The 24,806-nt window shown below is 33.4% G+C and overlaps 4 protein-coding genes across 5 annotated transcripts in view; 2 read left to right on the plus strand and 2 right to left on the minus strand.

Annotated features, from left to right (window-relative positions):
• The window catches only part of LOC134201162 (uncharacterized), a 145,718-nt gene that overhangs the window by 15,522 nt on the left and 105,390 nt on the right, over positions 1-24,806 (plus strand). The window lies entirely within an intron of this gene.
• Positions 1,214-7,481, plus strand: LOC101744055 (uncharacterized). Of its 2 annotated transcripts, XM_012697863.4 has the most exons (8): positions 1,216-1,789; positions 2,506-2,640; positions 3,336-3,554; positions 4,091-4,243; positions 4,371-4,596; positions 4,787-5,079; positions 5,850-5,967; positions 7,313-7,481. In XM_012697863.4, the coding sequence occupies exons 1-8, from the start codon at positions 1,517-1,519 to the stop codon at positions 7,354-7,356; spliced, it is 1,461 nt and encodes a 486-aa protein (XP_012553317.2). In that variant the 5' UTR covers positions 1,216-1,516; the 3' UTR covers positions 7,357-7,481. The 2 variants fall into 2 exon arrangements, with proteins under 2 accessions (XP_021202024.1, XP_012553317.2); XM_021346349.3 differs by lacking the exon at positions 5,850-5,967 and having other exon boundaries at positions 1,214-1,789.
• Positions 5,977-8,813, minus strand: LOC101737667 (uncharacterized). The gene has a single exon (XM_004921677.5). It carries the CDS (start codon positions 8,625-8,627, stop codon positions 7,728-7,730), a length of 900 nt encoding a protein of 299 aa, XP_004921734.1. The 5' UTR covers positions 8,628-8,813; the 3' UTR covers positions 5,977-7,727.
• On the minus strand, positions 5,977-23,548 carry LOC101737801 (exportin-4). Its single transcript, XM_012688411.4, has 15 exons — positions 23,319-23,548; positions 22,456-22,734; positions 21,524-22,351; positions 20,918-21,084; positions 19,967-20,125; positions 19,437-19,543; positions 19,150-19,306; positions 17,906-18,065; positions 17,301-17,470; positions 17,052-17,182; positions 15,601-15,752; positions 14,870-15,039; positions 14,649-14,748; positions 14,023-14,208; positions 5,977-13,234 (listed from the first exon to the last, which is right to left on the minus strand). Exons 1-15 carry the CDS (start codon positions 23,367-23,369, stop codon positions 12,761-12,763), a joined length of 3,291 nt encoding a protein of 1,096 aa, XP_012543865.1. The 5' UTR covers positions 23,370-23,548; the 3' UTR covers positions 5,977-12,760.

A 24,806-nucleotide genomic window follows, 5' to 3' on the forward strand; every position in this document is an offset into this window, starting at 1 on the left:
TAGATTCTGCGAAGCACGGCTCTTGCTAGGGTTCGTGTTAGCAACGTCGTCAGGTTTGAGCCCCGTGAGCTCATCTACTAGTTAAGGTTCCGCTGAAATAGCCTCTCAAGGCTACAAGCTTAGGTAGGAAAAAAAAAGTACCTAATAGGTACATCCAAACACACATATCTCTAAATGTTATGAAATTATTTTGTTTAATTTTTTGGTGGGAACACGAGAAATCAAGTGGTGTTATAATGTTTCACCTTATATAAAATGCCTCGTAGTGGTGACTCATTAATCATATGACTAGACATAGACCTAGTTCTTAACATATGTCCATTGATCTGTCAAAATCCCCCTCATTCATAGTACACTTAATATTTAAGATCACCATTTCACTGAAAGGGTATTTCAATTCCTATAGGTATATTAAAATAAATTACTGTGAATGTGTACTGTAAGGAACTGGATGGAATGATGGAGAAGCTCGCCAATCCCCGGCCAGCCTTAGTTAATCACTCCTTTCCTTTGATCTTACACGATAACGCTCGACCTCATAAGTACGTCCTAATAAAGAAATGAGAAATTCAGTTACCACACAGTAATTACAACTCAATATGAAATTAACAAATAAAACAATTCGTATAATAGATGGTGTACATAAAATCACCCACTTTTACCATCATGGATAGTGATTAAATTTGAAATTTATTGGGTCGGGTTTGACTTTAATCCGATCACTACCTAACTCCACAGGTAACTAACTGTGTGCTCTATTAATATTAGTGATAATTTCATCGGAAACAGTCCAACCGATATTCAAATATTTTATTTATTTATTTAATTATACTCGTATCAGTGTCCATCATTTTATTGAATTTAAATAATGATTACCGCAAAAAAAATTGCAGTGTATAAACGGTCGTATCTGCAGACAGCGTTTGAGTGCTCAAACTAAATGCGATCGGGGGCCGCGATCGGCCTACCTTCCCACCAGATACGGCCGTTACTCTTTGAAAGTACATTCGCTTCCGAGCTGTATGGATTGTAAAACTGTACTGTAAACAGGCTACAATTTTATTACTAGGGGCCGCTGAATCTGGAACAACATACCGTCAATTCTAATATCAATCGAGCTGACTTTTTTCGATAACCTGCTAAGTGACGCCGTCTTCGGTCAACAAAAAAATAGTACATATTCATAAATGTTCGAAATTTACCAACACTCAGCAGAATCGTATACAACTATACTAATCTCTTTGTCACTTAAATGACAACGACGCCTGACACGACAGAAGAGAATAGAAAAAATTAATCTAAAAATCTTAATATTTAACAATGTAAAATTTCGAAATGTGTAAAATTTATTATAGCCTCTATTTCTCATAATTTGGTGTATCTGAATGTGCTGAATACATAATGATATTTTTATTTTGCCATTTGCGGCAGTTCAATTTCATAACACTCTTTAAATGTGAACACTTTAAATGAAGCTAACTAATGAAAAAATTAACATTGATTAGTAATTAAAACCATGGAAAATATAAGCTTCGAAGAAAAATACGATTCAGAAAATTCATCGAATAGTAACATTCTATCACAAAACAGCACACAAAAACCGACTGAAAGTATTATTTCAAGAGAATATCCTTTCAAAAACTTATTTGAGTTCAACGATAAGTCATGGACTCCTTTTGTGAATCAAGAAAATATTAAAATACCCAAGAATGAACAGTCTAATATGCAACAGATGCGACAATACGCAGAATGTAAAGAATCCTTACAGTCTTTCTATCACTTAAAACAAGTACGTAACAGTTGTCGTTACATTTTAAATTAAATTTTATATTAAACACCAAAGGTTATTTATTTCCTTGTTACTCAATATGTAATTAAAACAGACACAGACCAAACCAATTTTTTTTCGCAACCATTATTAAGGACTATACGGCCAGACCAGAATGTATCTATTAAAATAAGATCGCTTGTTGTTGTTCTACTGATCTATTAATGTTCCATCGCTTTTAACTGTAGTATATTAATACCTCCTCCTCCTCGCGTCATTTTCCTCATTATTGAGGGCCGCGACTCCCCCGCTGCATCAGTTTCTCCCGTACGATTTCCCTCCATCTGCTGCGATCCTTAGCTTCATCATGAAGGGCATTGTGGAAGTTGATGCTTAGAGAAGATCGTATTTGGTCCGACCATCTCGTGGGACTGCGTCCTCTGGGACGTTTGCCATCTACCTTTCCTGTCTTTCCTTACCTGTATATTAATATCTACGCCTGTAATATTATCCAATTAATTAGCGACCCAAGTCGCTCAATGGATTTTGCGTTTTTCGTTATTTCAATCCTCAATCCTGGGGGATCATTGATCAGATCGAATTGTTAAGTAGAATAATAAAAGAATTTGTAGTGAACACGATTAAGTTCTTATAATATTCCTATATATAGTTATGAAATACTGAAAGAGTTGGCTCTTATAAAGGCGTAATAATGTTTGTTTAATTTTAATACCCAGGATCCGGTCAACGAATTAAAACAAAGTACAAAAAGACTACTTTTATTAGTTGAAGAAATCCAATTGAGAATCCACAGAAACACTTCATATGTGGAGGACCGCAATAATGAAAGGCCGATTCCATTACTGGACGACGTATGCTATTATGTTTTTTTATAATAAAGAAATCGACCATCGGAATGTTATTGGGGCGGTACTTGCATTTATTTATCATGGACGCGGCATTTTCCTCAGAATTCTTGTCGTAAAAACCTATTTCACAATATTTATTTCTTAAATACGTTTAATAAGTCTCAGCTAAGTTAAAATAGCAAGCCGAACTGAAAAGTTAATCACTTTTTACCGATGGTTGTGCTTAGGTCGCCCTAAAAAAGTATATTTTTATCTTATTTTCTTGATACGTGTGGAAATTTTCAAGTTCGTCGGATGACTTGAAGTTGGTAAAAATTACTTTTAATTTCGTCAATAGATAGACCAAGCTAATACTAAATTAATAAAAATGCGTTAAGTGCAACTTCCGGTTACAATCACAGGCCTATCGTAATATTTTAATACCAGAATTAATTTTTACATTGTCGAGATTATTGTGAGATTTTAAAGAAATAACATCGTTTAAAATTTTAAGATTATAATTAATCCCTACATAGCACAACACGCGATTAAACGAACATCTATACTTTCTATAAGTCCCAACTTTAATTTCGACCAAAATGAATAATATCTACTCATATTGTCTTCGATCTACCAAAATTTAATAAGTTACAGCTAGGTGACAAATAATTATCCACAAACAAAATTCCTTTCATTTCCCATACAATACCTATGTATAGACGAATGAAGATGAAGATTGTTCTGCGTATAAAAGATTGATAAGAAAATGTCACTGTCTTAATAGAGAAGAATTCAATGATTTTATCATTCATTTTAATGAAGATACGAAACATTTTACAAATACACTTGGAGAAATTATAAAAAATGTTCGCATAGTCAAGAAGTTCCTGTATATGGGTGGACCGTACACAAAAAATGCGCTTGTATTTTTAAACGAAGTGAGTGCTTAGTAACACTTGTTCATATAAAATATAAATATCATTTAATCTATCGTTAAAACTAACTATAATCACTAAAGGTAATAGAATTATGTTAGTCACAACCTATGAACTGACCGTAATGTTAATGCTACTAAGTTGAAAATCCCCTCTCTTTTAAATTGGCACATATAGATTATACCGTTTTTGCTTTCAAGATATACTGATGCTCTACCTCATGCTCTAAAGGTAATGTAATTATAAATAAATAAAATAACTTGTGCCTCATTACTTCACGTCGACTGCCACCATTTTATTATTTATGTGTACAACCACCCGTTCCTCTACGCCGCCGCACATACCTACACTGGTTTCGTACAAACCCCTTTTTTGCATTGGCCACTTGTTTGTAATGAGAAAATAACCGGACTTATTCCAATTGGTGGTCCATTTTGGTGCTCATAAGTGGGGCATGAATATGATCCAAGGTCATTCTTCGTGGCTCGTTAAATTTGGATCCCTGCTATTGTGTGTACTGATTTATACAATTTTAACAGGCTCTTTCCGAATCTTCATTCGCTGAAAAAGCGGAAATAATGGAAGGTGTTTCACATGCAGATCTGTGTAATATTTTTGAAAATCATTCATTAGTCTTCACGTTTATTAATTGGCCATCTAGATACGAGGATCTCAAAGACGTTGTAGTTCAAGTAAGTTATTAAAGCCAAATTCTTCTAGCTTTTATTATAATTTAACTTAACATACTTAAAGACTTAAAGTAGGATTACTTAACTTATGATAAGATACTTAATCGGATAGCAACCAATTTTGTTTCAGAACTCAACAGCGTATTTACTGTTCAAACTGTCACAGCTTACAGAAGGTCGACGATATCTTAACTTTAATTCTAAAATAACTTCGGAAATAAAGAAAGTTTTGCGAAAGAAATCGTCCCAACTAGAATCGAATACTATCGAGCTTCTAACCAGCACAATAAACTTACTGCATCCTCCGTTAAACGAATCTTCAAATTTCGCATATAACTGTCAAGCTATTCGCGAAGGTAAAGAATATATTGGGCTCTACAATCTCTATAACCATATTAATAAAAGTTCGAATACAATCCAATATTGGAATATTTATAAAAGTTATCAATCGAAAAGACCCAAAATTATTCCAGTTTATACAGACTAGACCCAATGAAAATTTGTAGTTGATGACGTGGTTACATTATCTATCATTGCTCTTTTAAGGATACGGAAGGAAAATATTGAATATCCTGTTAAACTATAAAGACTACATGACTCTGGACGTACTTCTAACTCATTTAGATTTACTACAAAATCTTAGTAAACAAGAAGATGGGCAAATAGAGCTCATCAAACTTTTACCGGAGATGCTTAATTTAATTAAATCATTACTAACTCAGCACGATAATAGCCTAATGAATGTTGTCATTACTAATATACTGAGCAATTTATCACCGAAGGTAAATGACGATGATCGTTACCTTACAACTACAGTTTCCGCTGGTGTCGGCACAGAGGTAATGAATTTTATGCAGCAAATGTATTTTTTAGTCCGGCGAAGGCCGTCTAGTTTATAGTCAACGTAATGTGTATCGTCAAGATTACTTGTAGACGTCCGAAGCACATCCAAACTGCACTGCCTATCACTGAGGACTTTTTGAAAAATATCGTAGTATTCATTTCAGACCTGGAATTTAAAGATATTTTGTCTACTTGATCTTTTTTTGTCCTATCTTATTTGTTCTTTTGTTATTTCTGTAAAATAATTGACTGACTCTGTAATGCAGTAGTTAGCAGCCCTGACTATTGCGCCGAGGGTCGTGGGTTCGATTCCCGCATCGGCATTCGTGTGATTCTTTAAACGTATATGAGTCGACTATTATCAAAGCCGGCAATCTGACTTTTGGACAATGATTGGTAAATCAGAAAAACGAATTATTGACTTTGTATTCCATTGGCAGTCACAAAACTCTTCGGAACGACATCTTAGATAAATAACAGGTTAACTATTAACCTTTATTTAATGCAGGTTTTGAACCTTATACTTTGAAGGAGACGATTATATTCAAATCAATCTGTATTGACATATCAATAAAAATTGTTTGTCCAAATGCACAGATTGCCACCTTTGATAATAGACGACTCATATATAAGTGTGTTTATCGGTTTCTGGTACCCATAACACAGAAAATCCTACGTTGGGGCCAAATGACCATGCCTGAGTTGTTCCCAGTTAACTACCTATTGATGAGACTAGGTAATGAGTGCTTCTAAATGTATTTCTCAGCCAACGCATCTAGTAAATGAATCAATCCAAATATCCTTGAAGAAAATGCATTTTAAGAAGATCAACAAGTCTAAATTAATATTATTAAACAAATATCGGCAACCATCCAAAACTAAAGGTTGAGTGATTTAATTTTTTTTTTTTTTTTTTTTTTTTTTTTTTTTTTTTTTTTTTTTTTTTTTTTTTTTTTTTTTTTTTTTTTTTTTTTTTTTTTTTTTTTTTTTTTTTTTTTTTTTAATAAATTAATTAATATTTACTAACAATCACGCCACGTTAACTGGTCCCGTGATAAGTTCGTAAAGTACTTGTGTTACAGGTACCAGATAACGGAAATAAATGTAAGATTTTTATTATACACATACATATATTGAATATACATCCATAACCCTGGAAAAGACATTTATATTTATCATACAAATATCTTCCCTTGGCGGGATTTGAACCCGCGACCCCCTTATGTAGTGACCATGTCACTTACCACTACACCAGACGGCCGTTATTGCATTGTAATATGTATATTGCCGCTATTTTCACATTATATACTTTACAAAACTAATCTAAACTTAGGCCAACCAGACGAGATAATAAACGTAAACAAGCGGACCGTTACTGAGTTACATTGCGATAGCGAGGGATTATTATCTCTGTCCTTATCACTCGTACGCGCAGTTATGGCGTCAGTTGGTCGACAACAGCTGTCGTTGTGTGTTTCATGGTACAGGAAAGCACAGTACCGCAGTTGTCAACATTTGGTCCGCCATTTTGTGAACAAGTTCATTCCTGTTTGGATTGCGTTCGAATTTTAAGGACAATTTTTATAGCTATATTGACAACATGATTGATAATACAGTAGATAGTTTTATCATAAACACAGCTGACTCGGACTCTTCCGACGAATCATCTTTGTCTAGTACAGATGACAGCGATTAAAATTCGAACTTTGTAATAATTTATTTAAATAAAAATGTTTTTTACTCCTGAAACTTTGTTTACATTTTTTACCTCGTCTGGTTGGCCTTACTTTACTTTTGGCAGACTTTTAATCTCGCGTTAGGGCAGTATAACCCCCCTTTTTTCTTATATTATCCAATTTATTTTTAAATTTTCCGCACCATAAGCCAATTACAATGGAACTCTTTAATAAATTTGAAAATAGCTGCACTACATAACACCTACTGAATTTAATTACATTGTGTGACGTCATTCGGGACCAAAATAACTAACCTCCCAAGTTGAGCACTAAGAGCATGAGCTCACTTACCAAACCGTTCATATTTGGAATAGCCCTTTGGCTACTAACCATTATCTAGGGAATAAATGTCACAACCTACCTTGAGAAAGTCGAAAACAAAATATTTTTTGTCTAACAAAATTTAAGTCTAACTTTGTTTCTCATGTTAAGCTAATCATATAAAATTTGCTAAAACAAAATACACATTAATAAAAACACCTTTATTTTCCAGCTGAGTCGAGGAAACCAGTAATCATTGTGCCAATAGAAAAATAAAGCTAAACAAAAAGTGTAGTAAAATCGATTGATTTTATTACAACATTGTAACATTTTTGTATAAAATATCTTAAAGAGTATATAAACTTTATGCAATAAAAATATATTAAATACATTTACATAAATGCACTTTTATTTAAATTACTTTGTAATTAATATTAAAATACACTTTAAACAATAGCAATAGCATTAAAATATTGTTTAGTGGCTAAATCATATATAATGATTTTTTTCCCTTAAATTTTGATATAATTTAAGATTCCTAAAATGAGATCTATGCTTTTATATTCAATCTGTGGTTTATTTAACAATATAAATTGCGCTCAATATATTTAGAAAACCTTTTAAATTGCTTTTTCAAAGAATTAAAATTAATCAAATTGACGATTGTAATGTTTATTTTGAGCATAGTTATCATAATGTGCTAAACTTCTCTTGTCCATAGGTGCAGGAGCATTCTGTTTAAATAACATTGCAAGCAATATATAAAATCCACCTACTATTTTACTAAAAAAATCTAAAAGCCCCAAAAACATAGGTGTAGAGTTTTTTATTAACATGGATAACTCCCTCATCAGAGCAAGAATGAAATTTCCTATAAAATTTACAAAAGAAACACTGCCGGTGACTATTGCAATAACAAATGCTAGTAAAAATGTAAAAAATTCTTTGGCATTTCGAATTGACAATGCATTCTTCAGGGTACCAACAACTTCTGTATATGTTTCATTTAATACTTCTACACTGTTTTCTATTTTATTATCTAAACTCTCTATTGTTTTGTTAGATTTACCAATCAATATTGGCTCCAATTCTAAGAATGAATCGGAAATGTGCCGCAAGCACTTTAATGTTATGATAATCTCAAGCTCTTTGAATTTTAAGCTCTTTATCTGAAACCAAAAGGGACCCAGTGGTTGATTATCTATCTCAGTCCAAATACACATGCCTGATGAACCACATCCAACAACATGTGAGTCAGTAATGCCGATCCAATGAATTTTAGGACACAAAGTACGGAGCTTGCGAAGGACCTCTGTTAAGTCGTTCTTCAATTCAACTTCAGCAGTACTAAGAAGAACAATATCGCGATACCCTATGCGTTCATCGATAAGTCTTCTTTCCAGATATCGTCCAAGAAATATTCTTGCCTTTAATAAATTTCTTAGGTATTGTTTTGTTTTGATTGTTTCCATACTTTCATTACTATCGCATTGTGATATATCCATTGAAGAATTAATAGTTTGGTTCGATTCTAAGGCACTACTCATCTTGGCAAGACTTAAAAGAATACTCAATTTTTTTATTAGGTACTTTTTCGTGTGTTTAAAATTATATTAATTTGTCGAGTGTTCAATAACACTGTGATTACTGAAATATTATTACTATGTAATGATTTTAAACCGTAAGCACGTAAATAAATAAGCTAACAACACAATTATGACAAATAAATTATGTCAAAGAGTTATTTCATAATTTTTCCACTGGACCGGCAAAGGGTACGTAGCCATTATGGCAAAAAACAAAAAGTAAAAAATAAGAGGTAAGATAAAAACAATATATAGAAGTCTAATAAAATGAAGATGAAAGAATCTTTCGAGTAAAATAATGGGAATTTGTGGATATTTTATGAACTTCTTTTTGGAAGAAATCGAGAATCTATGTATAATAATTGTTTTGTGACCTATTTTTTTTCCACGATTTTGCATCTTTAAAGATATTAAGCAATCCCGTTGTCCACTGCTGGATTGGATTCTCCTAATGTACGTCAGTGAGCTCAGTCTGCGGCTCTTTTCATCCATTTCTTTCCAGCCACTACTGGCTTCAATGCTTCAACGATGGTAACAATTAACAAAATAAAATTTATTAATTGCAATCGTTATTCATTGTCACCACACGGCAAAATTAAGGTTCGGCTCGCTGTCCTAACGAATGCGAATGTTCAAATAATAACATTACGTTCAAATTTTACAAGTATCAACTTTAGTTAGCTAACTGAAATGAGGCTCCAATATAACGCCGGATGCAATAATTACTCGTGACATTCATAAAAGAAACAACATTCAGTTTTAGAAAATTTAAATCATTTATTGAATTGAAAGTGAAATCAATATTTTAAAAGAATAATCGTTTCGGTATTGAAACATTTGAGTATTTACAAAATCTATATACTATGAATAGAATCACGGTAGTCAACAATAAAAAGCCTCTATTTTAGAAGAAAGGAAGGTGCGATGATAAAAATCTGAAATTATCATTTACTTACAGAACGTAATGAATTCGTTAGAATTAAAAAGACTTCGAGTCCTAATATTTAGAAGTTATCAACTCCGTTTTAGTCGAAAACCACTTTAAAAATAAAACTCTACTCTAAACTTAAAAAACATAAGAACTAGTAATACAGTTTTTAAAGTTTTACAGCACTTTCTGAACCACTATTACAATAGACCCTTGATCTTGTTAAATGTGCTTCTTGACCTTAATAAAGTAGGCCTCCAATAATTATAAAATCAAATGAAAGATCCATCATGTTTAGGTGATGTCCCACATTGGGAATTTCTCCGGAAAAAACTCAAATAATTTTCAAACGAGAAAAAGCATTATTCAATTGACGAGTTTTGTGAAGCTGTCCGTATCAAAATATTAATTATCCGAATTACCGACTAAAAACTTCAGTTGTGATGGGAAACGTTAACACAGTCTTATTTATATTCATATTTAGTTTACAAAATTATATTACTAATTCTTCGAATGAAACAAAATTGAAAACAATATAGTACGAAAAATAAAAAATAAAAGTTAGGCCGGATTAACATTAACAACAACTTCATACTTTTAGATATCAATAAGACGGCAAATATCTTTTTATCGTAGTTAAATATATTATGTACCATTGAGATTGATTCAAAATTAACTAACATTTCACTTAATGCTATAAAATATAAAAGTCAATCCTTATTAAAATTAAATTTTTGAAAAAATCCCTAATACGAAATATTGGACAGATCTTAGTGCTGTTTTCTAAATCGCGTTTAATTTTCAGGGCAACGGACATACGTAATAGGTCCAAAGCAGAGTCCATTCATTACGTGAGCTCATAACGGGGGGAAAGACTTAGTAAAATCTTATAAAATCTCATGGCAATAAATAAAATCAAAAGTATTATTAAATTCAACTCATTTTGTTGTATAACAATAGGACAATGTATTTATTATATTTATGCTTTATTAAAATCTGTAGTTCTTTTAAAAAAAATGGAATAGTATTTTTTCTTTCTTTAACTTTCCAAATTAAGATTTATTTTAAACACGTCATGCACTTTTTGTTGCCGTTTCGCCTTCGTTAACAGTTCTCGTACATTCTGTATTGGTTTTCGTAGGTTTTTTAAATTTTAATATTATGATAGATGATTACTTATAAACTAATTTAAGACGAAATACTTTTCGGAGTTCGAGTGAGATGCAAAAAAAAGTTTGTTTCAGAATTTCCGTTGTTAATTTTGATTGTTATATTTTAGTTTAAAAGTGATCACCTATAATATCACGGTATTTCAAATGGCTATAGGTTTATTATTAAAATTCGAATTCTAAAATAATCAAATCGCTACATGAAAGAGGAACGAAGAAGAGTACGACGAAATAGAAAGAAACAAACATAATATGTTTATCGCTCATGCGAATAGGAATACCAGTTCGAGTGTCGTATTAGTGAATATTGATATTATATACTACAGGCTTCGATCAACAATAGTGTTGATCGAAGACCACAGGAAACGATTTGAAAAATACTCTTATTTACAAGCGCCATAGCATTTAAATTTATGTGCCATCATCTGTATAGGTATAAAGGTAATTCTGGCAAATGTGAAGTCTAATAAAAATAATCAGGCGATAATAATTTAAAAATGTCAAATCAATTGCAGTATAATAAGGAACATTTGTGATTACGCGATGTTTCCGACGGATTTCGAACGGAGCCCTATCTAAAGTAAATTTAATTCCTTAATATACATAGTTTAGAATTTCATAAAAAATAGGCTCTAAATTGAATAAATCTTTTTTTTTAGATTACAATTCAATTGATAAAATACCATTATTACCTAGATTCAAATATTAAAATGTGCTTCTTCGTTTTACTTAAATTTATAATAAAGCGCATACGTCATCATTTTTTATTCACAACCACAATAGTAGTAAAACGTATTCTCTGCTTTATCGTTGTCAACATAAGACTGATATTCGAATGGGAATCCACAATGGTACGGTTTACAAATTAGATAATTTCTAGAAGTTTAATCGTCAATTTTGTCAGCTCGTGTGAAGTTCATCTGCATACCATCATCTAAGCATACAAAAACTTGCTTAATTATTATGATATAACACTCTCTTCATCAATTTTGTCCAAATTATTTACAAATTATCATATTCTAGCCTTCTTTGTTCACCGCTCTTTCTATTAGTAAAAACCTTAGGACGAATAAGCGGAGAAATAGTCAAGTACACAGCAACTTTGTTTTAAACGATTTCGAGAAGTTATTCTCTCGGGATTAAAGTACGAACTGCACAAATATAATAATTAAATTGTATAACTTTTATAAAGTCACGTTAAAAATTCTCTGTTGGAATTGCGAGTGGCGGGCAACATATTCGTTTGCAAGCTACTAATACAGTGAGATTCTACCCTACGGTTGTATTCATATAAAGTTTGTAACAGATATGTCCCAGGGCACTATAAATTACATATAATTTAGGCCACATTTAGTTAAAAAGTCTCACGTAATTTCATAACTAAAATATTTTTCAAATGAAGTACCAAAAAATTATAAAAAAATTACATTATTCCTTCGAAGTATTTATTGTAAGATGCATTTGATATCCTGCCCAAGCCAATTTTAAAGATAAACCGGATCGGTTTACATATTGAATAATAAGCAAACCTCTGAATTCACATTCATTTCATTTCTTCTAAGAAATATTAAAGGGAAGTGTAATACACCGTAATGACACCGTGTCGACAAGAAAGTACATAATTACAATATTTCTATTATATAATAGTTTTTCATAAAACAATAATTATTCGGACATACCTCTTTATAACTAACACTGTACTTTAAACATAAAAATTAAATTCATTTTAATTCAATAAGAAAACTAATCTCACCACCATCTTCGATGCCTTCTTCGGTACATCATTGTTTCAACGGAAAACTTTTCAAACATAGCACACACGTATATCCTTTTTTCAAGTTCCATCCGAGTAATAATTTTGGGAGGCGCTACCATCGCGGATGCTAAGAAAACGATACCGAGACGATATACTCCCGCACGCCACACACGCGTTCGCGTACGTAACCCCGCTGACGTCATTAAAAATGCAACCCGAACAAAGACTATGTCGGAGTCGTTTATTTGACAATCAGAAATCCGTGAACGCTGGCTAGGAACTTATCGAAGTTATCTTGGAAGCGTATCTTGTGAGGTCTCAGGCCGTCGAACAGTACACCGTTGGTTAGGAGACTGAAGGCCTCCTCTAATCTGGGCACGTTCGCGGGGTCGTTGACCGCGTACGCTTCGATCAGCTGTCTGGCTAAGCCCTCTAAGAGAGCCGGCTTCACGCACGTCAAGGCGTATATCGCCGAGCCGGCAGCCGGTATCGAGTCCGGGGGTATTTCCATTTTAATTATCAACATTAGTAAGAGTTCGGCCAGCGTCAGTAAGGACATGGCGTAAGGATTGTTGTCGCCCAGCGTCCGCGCTCTGTTCGCCAGGCCCACGATGGTATCGCAGCACAGCGTCGAGACGTCGCACGAGACCGCCGTCAGCCCGACGCGTAACGCCGATATCACCATGTTGAAGTCCTCTATCGGTAGATTTGTGAGCTGAAACACAAACAAATGATGTACAGAAACTCTCAAGATCACCTGATACACACTGATTGTTGTAAATCACCGCTACCCACCTTGGGACATAAAGTCGAAATTTTAATAATATCGGCGAAGCGGTTATCCTCCATATTTAAATAAATAGGAAATATACCAGAGTATACGGACACTTATTATGTTCGACATTGATTTTTATCGTTTTTTTTTTTGTAGTTATAGTAATAAACGGAGATCGTAATGGTTCCGGTAGTTTAAATTTTCATTTACAATGCATAATGATATAGTCTATTAAAGAATAATCATAAAAAGTTACAAATACTCACTTGTCCCTATTCACCCAGGCATAGGGTGAATGGGTTCGCTTATGGGGACTATAGAGTTTTTCGATAGGGCTGGCACTATTTAGTTGTTAAGTAGGTACCTAACTTTAGGTAATGAACTTTTTAATAGCTTTAATGAGCTGAACAAAACGTTGACGACTAAATTAAACTATTTAATATTCTTAAACACTACATAAAAGTAATTTTCAGTTCAATAAAGTTAAATCTTAAAACTCAACAAAAGTATTGTGACATCCCAGATTTGTCCCTATTCTAACTCTAGCCCTCTATTCCCCCAATCTACTGTATAGGAAAATTTGGTGAATTTTAATTTAAAAAACTTATTTATCACCATTACAAGTTGAAACTGGGTGTAACGAGAAAACGACACTAAAAAGAGATAGATACATGTCTGATTTACTCTCGAGCGCGAATGAAACAAAATACTAGTGAAGGATTCCTTACCTGATCACAATTATCCAAATCCCTAATCATTCGATATGCGTGCTGGGCCAGTGACGGCAGTGCCAACAGCGGAGGAGTGATCAAGGGCAGCAACAGTCGCAGTCCCCGGGCGCAGGTCTCATTAACGTTAGTGTGGGCTCCTGACCGCGCTATACTACAGATCAGTTCCATTATTGCGCATATATCCTGAAAATTATTAAGTGATTTTTTTTTATTGCTTATATTGGCGGAAGACGACCTAACAGCCAGCCTGGTGTTAAATGGTTACTGGAGCCCATAGACATCTACAACGTAATTGGGCAGCCACCATGAGATATCAGTTCTAAGGTCTCAAGTATAGTTACAACGGCTGCCCCGCCCTTCAAACCGAAACGCATTATTACTGCTCACGGCAGAAATAGGCAGGACGGTGGCACCCATCCGCGCGGACTCACAATAATGATTATTTCTAAGTCGGTACAAGAACTCGCCGTCTACATTAAATTAGCGATTTTCAGAGCCTATGGGCATCATATTGAAACATGACAGTAGGATTTGATACTACAACATGAATATCACCATCCACTTTTCTACTTTAGTCCGATTTGTATATATGTAATTCCCTAATAAATACTGAATACACATACCTCATACACTTCATCCTCAGCGTCTTGTGGTATACTCGAGATCTTTCCAGAATTCCATTGTTTATAAACTTCAAATGTAGTATTGCATACTTCTAAGAACCTAAAAAGATTTAAAACGCAATATAACTCTGCATATGTATACTTGTTAATTTCATGTCTTATATTTAGATATTATTTATCTTTATTATTGAGATAATTATATTATAATAAGTTATATTTACTTATCAACGTTTTGAGGTTGAACCGAGTGCAGCATTCTCTTGGCGCTTTTCGATAACAAATTCAGTGCTGGCAACACAACGCCGGGGTAGTTGTGATATCTGTACAAGATACCCGGTACTTTGTCTAAGGCGCCGATTAACATCACAAACTGTTCGTCCATCGCTCCGACCTACGAAATAATTAAACTTATAACGAATTAAAACTATCACAGTTTAAGGTATAGTTTAATTATTATTTTTATTGCCCGAGTAGGCAGACTAGCATACAGCCTACCCGATAGTAAGTGGTTACTGTCGCTCGTGGACCTCAGCAATGCCAGGGGCAGAGCCAAACCGCTGCCTACCAAGCAATAGAATTTGAACAATCAACAATGAACTTAGAGATAAGCAATTCAGGTAAACACAATTAAGCACTTGTCTATATCGACTGAGGGACTGACTTTTTCTGGAGCTTTTTCTGTCGCTCTGTCCGCATCGATGTCCCCCAAAGACCCACAAGGAAAAACCAATAGGGATGTCCGTAAAACGACTTTATGTGAAGTAGTAATGCATTTCGGTTTAAAGGGTGAGGCAGCCGTTGTAACTACACTTGAGACCTTAGAATTATATCTCAAGGTGGGTGGCGCAGTTACGTTGTAGATCTCTATGGGCTCCAGTAACCACTTAACACCAGGTGGGCTGTGAGCTCGTCCACCAATCTGAGCAATAAAAAAAACGCGAAGCTTCAATACCTCGAGAACACCTTCGGTGACCCCGATGAAGCAGTCCAGGGTATCGGCGAGCATGCTCCGCACGGGTTCCGTGTCGGATTCCATGTTCAGTATGTTGATTAACTTCTTCTGGAGCGCCTCAGTGCTGTCCAGCAGGCGGGTCCTCACATTTCCTAGACGAATAAAGAACGTGATGCAAAAACTTTGTACTCCTTTGTACGAAAATTAGGCGGACAAAGGAATATGAAATTTCCCACGCTTATCATCACTACATAGTATAAAACAAAGTCGCTTTCTCTGTCCCTATATCCCTATGTATATGTAGATGCGGTTTTTTTTAATAGATAGAATGATTGAAGCGGAAGGTGTATATTATGTATAATAACATTCATTAAATAGTGGAGAAATCAATAATAATGAAAGATACAGATAAATATTAAAGCTATAGACACAAACAGTTTTTTTTTTAAGGTAGATAGGGCTGTGAACTATACGAAAAGGTCAAAAAGTAAAAATCTCAAAAAGTGTACATAGCAGATTTTAGTTTGACAACGACGATGAGCTTCTTTTTCATGCAAATCTTTACGCAACTGTTGCAACGTGAACGGCACGGTAAGAGGATCATCATCACATGTTACATTCTAAAATATTTAAAACAAGTGAAGACAAGAATGGATGAAGGGGATATGATACGGGTTGTTAATTTTGAGGAAACGTCCAACAAACTTTTATTACTTGCACCTTTTCTTCTATACTAATATATAAATCTACAGTGGTTTTACGGATGTTCCGTTATAACTACTGAACTATGCATCCGATTGATTAGAAACTTGGTATCCATGTAGAAAATACATGCACTTAATGGATAGGCTAATATTTATATGAGTATTGAGCTCCCTACAGCAGTTGCGGCGGCGTTAATCATGAGAATCTTTGTGGAGGTGAGAAACAATAATGTTAATTTTAAATGCCCAGCGAAGCGGATGGGCACAGCTAGTAGTTTATATAGAGAAGAAGTGCAGAATGTTAATATTTTTTTAATTACGCATAAAAAATTTATTAAATCAATAAATAAATAAACATTACACACACTACCATGTATTTGACACACACATGCATTGCATACTATTTGTTTATTGTCAATTTTTTCTTATTGCCTATAGTCTGTGGTCAAATTAAAAATAGATTAAATATTCATCTTCATTTCATTTCACTCCATAATATCATTTTTCATAAAAATATGAATATAAATTAAAATAAGACATGACTTAAAGGTCTCAGTTACCAGGTCATAAAATCCCATAAAAAATAGATTAAATATTGTTTGTCTTTATTGAATTGAATATGCCTTTGACCATAGAATCATAATAGCGTAGAAACTTATAATTTCAATTAATTATAGTCGAATCTCAACTGCCGGGGGACCACTAGTGTATACAAATATTTGTATGGCCTTTTCGAAAGTAACTCACCCTGAGCGTAAGTGGCGGCGATTGCGAATGCTCGGTGCAATTCTTTCCTCAGTTCACCGGGCAAGTTGCTTCCGGCCGCCTCCCAGGCGATCAGCGCCAAGAACTCCTCGCAGCTCTCCGAAGGATTCTGTCTATAGTTAAAAGTACAAAGTTGTCGTATTACGAAGGTTTTACACGATATTAGGATCCTTGTGTCCCTTATGATCCCGTCTGCTTTACAGTTTTCGTGGTCACGTCGAAAATACTCACTTATGGTGCGCGTGGGCCAATGTCGTCAGCAGTTTGAGTGCGTGGAAGGCGGCCGTCGGCTGAGCGGACAGGTACCTGAGGCAGGTACCAGCTCGGGCCGCCAGCCGGGACACCACCCAGGATGATCCACGGGAGCCACGTCCAAACGCTGATTCCAATATCGGAGACATCTACACAATATTAAATTCATTACAGTCAGAGAACTGCGAAATTTGTTTTCAAAATTTTTCTATTACTGGATAAACGATTTAAACTTATGCACTAAATCATATACATATATATATATTTTTTTTTTAAATAATAAGGCAAATAAATTTATCGAAAATAATTGTTGTACAAGCATTGTCTCTGCTACCGCAATTGCTTCTTCTTTTCTTGAAGCAGATTTTAAGTTTCTTTGACAGAGGAAATACTATATTCCGTACCTTATTATTTAGTATAGTCCTATCCAATCCCTTATACTATTTGCAAAAATTATTACTATTTTATTATTATTTTGTAAACATTCTATTAGAATTCTACTGATTCGAATCTAATCTAAAATTGCTTAATTGCAATCAATTTTAAAATTAATAATATAGAGCATAAGTTGCTGCTTAGCTTACCTCATTGTAGAAAACGGATTGCGGCATCAAATAAGAGTTCGTCCAAATCTTTAGAAGCCACGATAAAGTGGCCGATAGTTCAGGACTGAACACAGTCCCAAGGCCAGCTTCCAACGCCGCACATTCCCATGAACTTATACGAAGAATTTCACCAAGTAATCTAAAAAATACATTTTTTTTTATTCCTTAAATGGGTGGACGAGCTCACAGCCCAGGTGGTGTTAAGTGGTTACTGGAGCCCATAGACATCTACAACGTAAATGCGCCACCCATTTTGAGATATAAGTTTTTAATTCTCAGTATACATAGTTACAACGGCTACCTCAACCCCAACCTTCAAACCGAAACGCATTACTGCTTCACAGCAGAAATACGTGGAGCGGTGGAACCTATCCGTGCGGACTCATAAGAGGTCCTACCCCCAGTAAACCAGTACCTCAACATAAAAAAATGCATCTTTAACATGGTTCTGTTTTAACAACAATTGCATATTTTTATCATACTTCGCTTCCCATCCAGAATCCATGAAATAGGGTTTGCAAAAATATAAATAATACGAAGTGTTAACAAAAAAGAAAACTGACAATAACAAAATAAAGTTAAAATTTATCAACGTAGTTGAAGTCAATTAAACGTGAAATATTAATGATAAATCAAAAGTATTTAGTCAGATCATGATATAATTAATATGGATCCACACGAGGTGTACCAAGTATGAAATAAACCTATTAAAAAGTTTTGAAGTAACACACATAAAAAGTGGAATTCAGAACCTTCTCCTTTTTTTAAGTTGGTTAATAAGTATCTTTAGTGCACTTCTCAAGGTACTGAAGGAATTATACTTATAATTTCAGTATCTTTACAGTTTTAAGCAAGCACAAATATCATTAGTGCAATTATTACAAATATGTACAAAACGTGAATAAGTTAAGAAGTCATTTAAATTTTATTTTATTTTATTTTCTATATAAGCAGATAAGCATATGGCCCACCTGATCGTATTACAATACTATGTAATATAACTCTTTTATATTCCAAAATTAGGTAGTAGGTAATTAAATGAGTAATGTTTAATTAAAGTAAAATATTTATTGGTCTAAAATAAGAATTTACCTACGAAGTTTAAGCCTTAAACGTAGAGTTCTGTAAAATACATATCTGCGACTCGTAACGACTGGTATCTAAATTTGATCTGTCCATTTGCTCTAGTGAATATTAAAATAATTTAATACAATTTTACTTACTTGAGAATAGGATCAACATTATCTGTATCAGTACTGACTCCTACTAGATATCGCAAAGATGCGTCTAAGTCAGCATGCTCTGAGATGCTGTAACGTATGATCTCTGACGGAATCATTATCGTCTCACCCTCCGTACAGTCTATTGCTAGAAAATGACCTGAATAAAGATTTTTAAATGTTTGATATCTAACATTAATAAACTTATATTATATTTTTTTATTATTCAAGCAAGGAGTATCCAGATATCTAGCCGAATTTGAGTAGTTATGTGTTACCCATTCAGTTACCTGTAATCATTAAAATCCAATGTAAGTCTTCAAACAGGTTGACTAGTTGCTCACCGCCGCTAACAGGCAACTTTCCCATATGCATTAGTTGAAGATGACTTTCCAGTCTTCAAGAAAACATCATAATGATTATTTATAGTCACATAAAAATTTAAGATCTTAATTTCAGAATTTTAAATGAATGATGAAATTATTTCGTCAATAATGTGTTTTATTCAGTACTAGCTGGTCCGGCCGACTTCGTAGTGCCTCAATCGATAAATAAAAGACCCAAAGTTTTATATAAAATAAACTTAAAACAAACAAAAGGAATCTTTTTATTTAATTCCAAGCATTTTCATATTGTTTATCTACCTTTTAAACCTTCACTAGACTTTCACAAATAATTCAAGACCAAAATTAGCCAAATCGGTCCAGACGTTCTCGAGTTTCATTTTTATATATATAGATATAAGATATATAGATTATGTAGCGCTAATACTACTGACTAAAAAAATATAGTCTCAAGTGATAGTGGAATTAAAGCTTACTTTTTACTTCTATCCTGTAGTAATGAAAATAAGACATGACAACAATGTGCTGGTGCCTTCCTAGCTAATGCTCCTATGGTGAGCAAGTTATTGCTATGCAGTTTACGTTCGTCTTCTTCTAGCTCATGTTTGATATCTTCATCTACATTTTCTGTGCCCCTGAAAAAAGTAGAGCAAGGTTTATTACTTAGTTTTAAATTTATTTTCCAGATTGACTTTAAACGTAAGTATATCACGTCATAAGTAAATCATACAACACTTTACACTTACAACACTACAATTTATCTTATTATTAGAGAAACATGCTATCGATATTGTTATTAATAACTCAGCATGTTTATCTAGATTAAGCATTTTTTAGGTTTTCCTCTTTTCCACAGAATCATTTGCTTCTTTATTTTTATTAGGACAGATATCATAATTTGCTACCACTCATTATCATGGCCTCCTCTGCTTCTTCATCAACCCGCATACCTTGATATAAAAGGCAGTATGGTTGAGTTGCATTTTCACTCAACAGTTTATATTTGTTAATTTTCTTAGCAATGAAAAATATCTAAATATGGTTTTTGTGGATTATTTTTTATGGTTTCGAAGGCAGATGAGTACTCCATCTGATGATAAGGTGTCACATTCTCCTTATAGAATTATCAATACCAGAGGCACAGCTCAGACACTTTCTATGAATTATTATTGTTAGCATGCAACTCTGACTTCATTACAGTCATAGAATATATAGTAACGAAATGATTTTCATTATAAATTAGAAGTGAGGTGAGTGAGTGCGTGAGTAAGTCAGGCAATAATATTTTTATGCATGCTATGCTGCAATCAAGTTGGTCAAGTGGTATTATAGCTTGAATGGTTGGCAAATATTAATCAAGAAATGCACCTGCTGCAGCCAGCATGATATGAGATCGTCGGCTTTTCTACAAAAATATAAAAACAAACCTAGTTCCATCTGGAGGTGCTAATCTGCACTGTAGATAAGTATTGAAGATCTCTATACATGGCCCTGATAAATTTTCAATTGGTAATCCATCCATATCGTTTACAATCGAACTCCATGTGTGGAGGAATTTGCTCAATGCTTCCCGCCATACTGAATCACTATTTTCCTTAAATCAAAACAACTTTATGGGTTTTTGGACTAATTAGAATGCAAAAAAAAATATTTGTCCAAAAAAAGGAAATGTTACAATGTACATATTTAACATGTTTTTAAGAAAACTGTCAAAATATATGTTGTAGAAATAAATTTTCCATGGTTATACACAATTACCTAACAAATAAAATGAAACAAATGTTTGCTCTTAACTGTTTCACTTTATTGTTGTTACTGATATCATATTATGTATTTTGTTCTGAATTGAAAAATAGCTTTTTGACTCCTCTTTTTGGATCCAGTATCCAATATAAGTTTATATTTCAGTTAGTATGCTACATTGTGAACTCAGTTGAAATGTTATTATTATATTGTTGAAAACCCATATAAACAAAAATATCATTAACTTACATGCCTCATAATTTCAAATTTTCTATTTAAATAATACTAACCATTTCTTCTAAAACAGATCCTCTGATACAGTGACAAGTTAAATTCTTCAAATTGATCAGAAATGCCGGTGGCAGACCAGCTATCATTACAGGAGTGAAAAACTGAACAAGCCTTCTGTATATTTCTGACAAACCAAGCATTTCTCTGTCCATTGGCTGTATATAAGTCATCATATTCAAGAAACTAGCCACATAATTTTCTAAATACTGCTGTTTCATATGATTTGCTGAAACTACAACTCCACTCAAACTTGCCAGTTGTACCAAGCAAGTTAGAGAAGGACTAGCTAATTCTGGATTAGTTCTTACATACATATGGATTTCAAATAACAATGCTAATAATTCTGGTTGCATAATTGTATCTTTCCAATTTAAGTTCAGCCTTAATGCTGGTGCAGTGTCGCTTTCATATATAGCTTCAAAAGCTCCTATCAAACGTTTCGACAGCAGTGGGGATACATGACTCCAACAGAGCACAGTTTCAACAATAGTCAAAAGTTGCTTTGTCAAATTCATTTGTTCCCCCTCAAGACAATGTCCTGATCGTATTATTTGTTCTAAAACTCCAACTGTAAATCTAAATATTCTTTTCAAATCCACAGCTTCAAAAGATTTCTTCAATCGGAAGTGTATCTCCCAAATCAAACCAACATCAGTTGATTTGACTGTTATAGCATATTCTTGCATTATAGCCAATATCAATGAGCAGGCTAATTTTTGTTGGTTTATTGGTGAACCAAGAATTATTTTCTCTAACTCACTTAGTAAAGCTTTTCTTTCTCTTCCACCATCATCAATGCTGCCTCTCTTTATGATAATTGCAATTGTCTAAAATTTAACATTTGATTTTTAATTTGTTTTTAAGTATAATCAAGAAGCTTTATAGACATGTTTGCACTACCTATTACAACCTTTTTATGAATATTACTTACCTGCAATAGTTTCTCTCTCAGAAATGGTGGAGTATCTCTAGTCAATAAATAATTGAATAAATACTCTCTTAATGATGAAATATCATTTTCAGAAAGTAAGCTCCATTCTCTAATTAAAGCAGCTTTTAATAAGCCTGCAGCCTCAAATAGCACTATATCTGTTGTAGATTTTTCTAATATTTCTCTACACAGTTGATAAGGGTTCTTTGTGCTGCGAAACTCCAGGAAAACATTTTGTGCTTGCTGCCTTTGCTCTGATGTTACCAAATTTGGTGGTGCCTTAAAAAACAGATTAAAATGGGGATGTTCACAGACTGAAGAATTAACTTACACAAATTCTCGCACATTTCATAAAAAAAAACAAAAATATGAAGAAAACTTGTTGTTAAAACAGTTTCTTTATTATTTTAGTTACAAGTAAATTCTACTAAACGTGAAAGGAAAAAATATGTTCAAGTATATTCCTTAATATAAAAATTTTCTTTGTCTGACAATATTAAAAACAAAAGAAAACAACAAAATTATACATGGTCTTTTTTGAAATACATAATTTTATAGGTAATCAAGTCTTTGTTGTGTATTTTAATTTTTTTAAGATTTTTCTGTGTTAAATTTATTTGACTATTAAAAGTTACATAGTAATTTTAATTATAGTTAGCAAAATTATTTAATTATCAGAATTTAAGGATATGTCAAGTGTACATGTCTATTGTAATTTATTTTTACCATTGATAATGATTGATGTTAAATAAAAGAATATGTAAATAAAACAGATAACACACATATCCTTCAGTTTAAATGATTTGATAAATTTAATTTCATATTACATGCCTGATACATAATATCGCTTTTATTTTTCTTACCATTAGTATTTGAGCGGCTGCTTCCAATGTTTGTATGGCTGAGTTATCCATTCTAAAACAATTTAATCACTTTTTTTTCTGAATGGAAGATATGTTAATTCAGGAGAAATTTTTTAGATTAAAATTCGATCAGCAACTCACATCCTTTCCTGCTTAATGTTGTGTACACCTACAATAAAAATCATAAAACTCGAATTTACAATCTAACATCTCTACGTCAAAACGTCAAGTTTTCATTTTACTCGCTTATTGAAAAAGCAAAGGAAATAGAGCCTATACTACAAATATTTTTAAAAGTAAACAGGAATAGTTGAAATGAACTGGTTTTGGAAATAGCTTTGTAAAATGATATAGAAATACATGCGATGAATTTATATGATAGCACCGTAGTGCTTGATAAATTGAAATAAACTCTTCCTGGTAGGATTTTCCGGAGAGTTTAATGGAGTTTTTAAAGGAACCGAGAGTTTACGTTCAACGATTAAGTTTTTTTTTTTATTGCTTAGATTAGTGGACGAGCTTACAGCCCACCTGGTGTTAAGTGGTGGCTACTGGAGCCCATAGACATCTACAACGTAAATGCGCCACCCACCGTGAGATGTAACTATACTCTTCAAGCCGAAACGCATTACTGCTTCACAGCAGAAATAGGCGAGGTGGTGGTACCTACCCGTGCGGACTCATAAGAGGTCCTACCACCAGTAATTTAATTCCCACACGTATTATTACGAATTCCGTATTCCACCACAATTTTTGTTTTATTGCTTAGATGGGTGGACGAGCTCACAGCCCACCTGGTGTTAAGTGATTACTGGAGCCCATAGACATCTACAACGTAGACGCGCCACTCACCTTGAGATACAAGTTCTAAAGTCATAGTATAGTTACAACGGCTACCCCACCCTTCAAACCGAAACGCATTACTGCTTCACGGCAGAAATAGGCAGGGCGGTGGTACCTATCCGCAAGGACTCACAAGTGGTCCTACCACCAGTAAAACGCATTCCTTATTTCCATACGTTCCAACTTTCACGTATGCTAAAGATTATTTTGATTATTTATTTTTTTATGTTCCCCTTTCTCAGTTATTTATTTTATTATTATTATTATTATTTAAGCTGCCATTATTAAAGGTTTGAACCTGAAGGAAAAAAAAATTAACAAAGTGTTGGAGTTTGAATATAAATGTAATGGCAGGCGATACATGATTACAGATTTCGAATATTAGAATTATTTTAAATGTTTAAAAAACAGATGATTGTCTTCTCGTAAGAAAAAGTCAAGACTTCTGATCTAGACCCGGTCAAAGAAACATGTAAGAGTTTTGTAAAAATATAAAGATAATAAAATAAATGGTGTAACAGTCTTCAAAGTATTTGCAATATAATTATAATGAAGCAGTGTGTTTTTTAATAGCCTTAAACTCCTTCTTAACCTCTTTAACTATAATAACCTTAAACTCCTTTTTAACCTCTAACTATAATAACT

The sequence above is a fragment of the Bombyx mori genome, chromosome 23 (genome assembly GCF_030269925.1).
Source record: "Bombyx mori chromosome 23, ASM3026992v2".
Classification (NCBI taxonomy): Eukaryota; Metazoa; Arthropoda; class Insecta; order Lepidoptera; family Bombycidae; genus Bombyx; species Bombyx mori.

Excerpts from the sequence above, each read along its gene's own strand:
- LOC101737667 (XM_004921677.5), bottom strand. The coding sequence starts at position 8,627 with ATGAGTAGTGCCTTAGAATCGAACCAAACTATTAATTCTTCAATGGAT.
- LOC101737801 (XM_012688411.4), bottom strand. The coding sequence starts at position 23,369 with ATGGATAACTCAGCCATACAAACATTGGAAGCAGCCGCTCAAATACTA. Across the intron at positions 22,735-23,318 it reads CAGCCGCTCAAATACTAATG|GCACCACCAAATTTGGTAAC; the intron begins GTAAGAAAAATA and ends CTGTTTTTTAAG. Across the intron at positions 14,749-14,869 it reads CAACCTCAAAACGTTGATAA|GTTCTTAGAAGTATGCAATA; the intron begins GTAAATATAACT and ends AAATCTTTTTAG.
- LOC101744055 (XM_012697863.4), top strand. The coding sequence starts at position 1,517 with ATGGAAAATATAAGCTTCGAAGAAAAATACGATTCAGAAAATTCATCG. Across the intron at positions 3,555-4,090 it reads CGCTTGTATTTTTAAACGAA|GCTCTTTCCGAATCTTCATT; the intron begins GTGAGTGCTTAG and ends CAATTTTAACAG. Across the intron at positions 4,597-4,786 it reads CTGTCAAGCTATTCGCGAAG|GATACGGAAGGAAAATATTG; the intron begins GTAAAGAATATA and ends TGCTCTTTTAAG.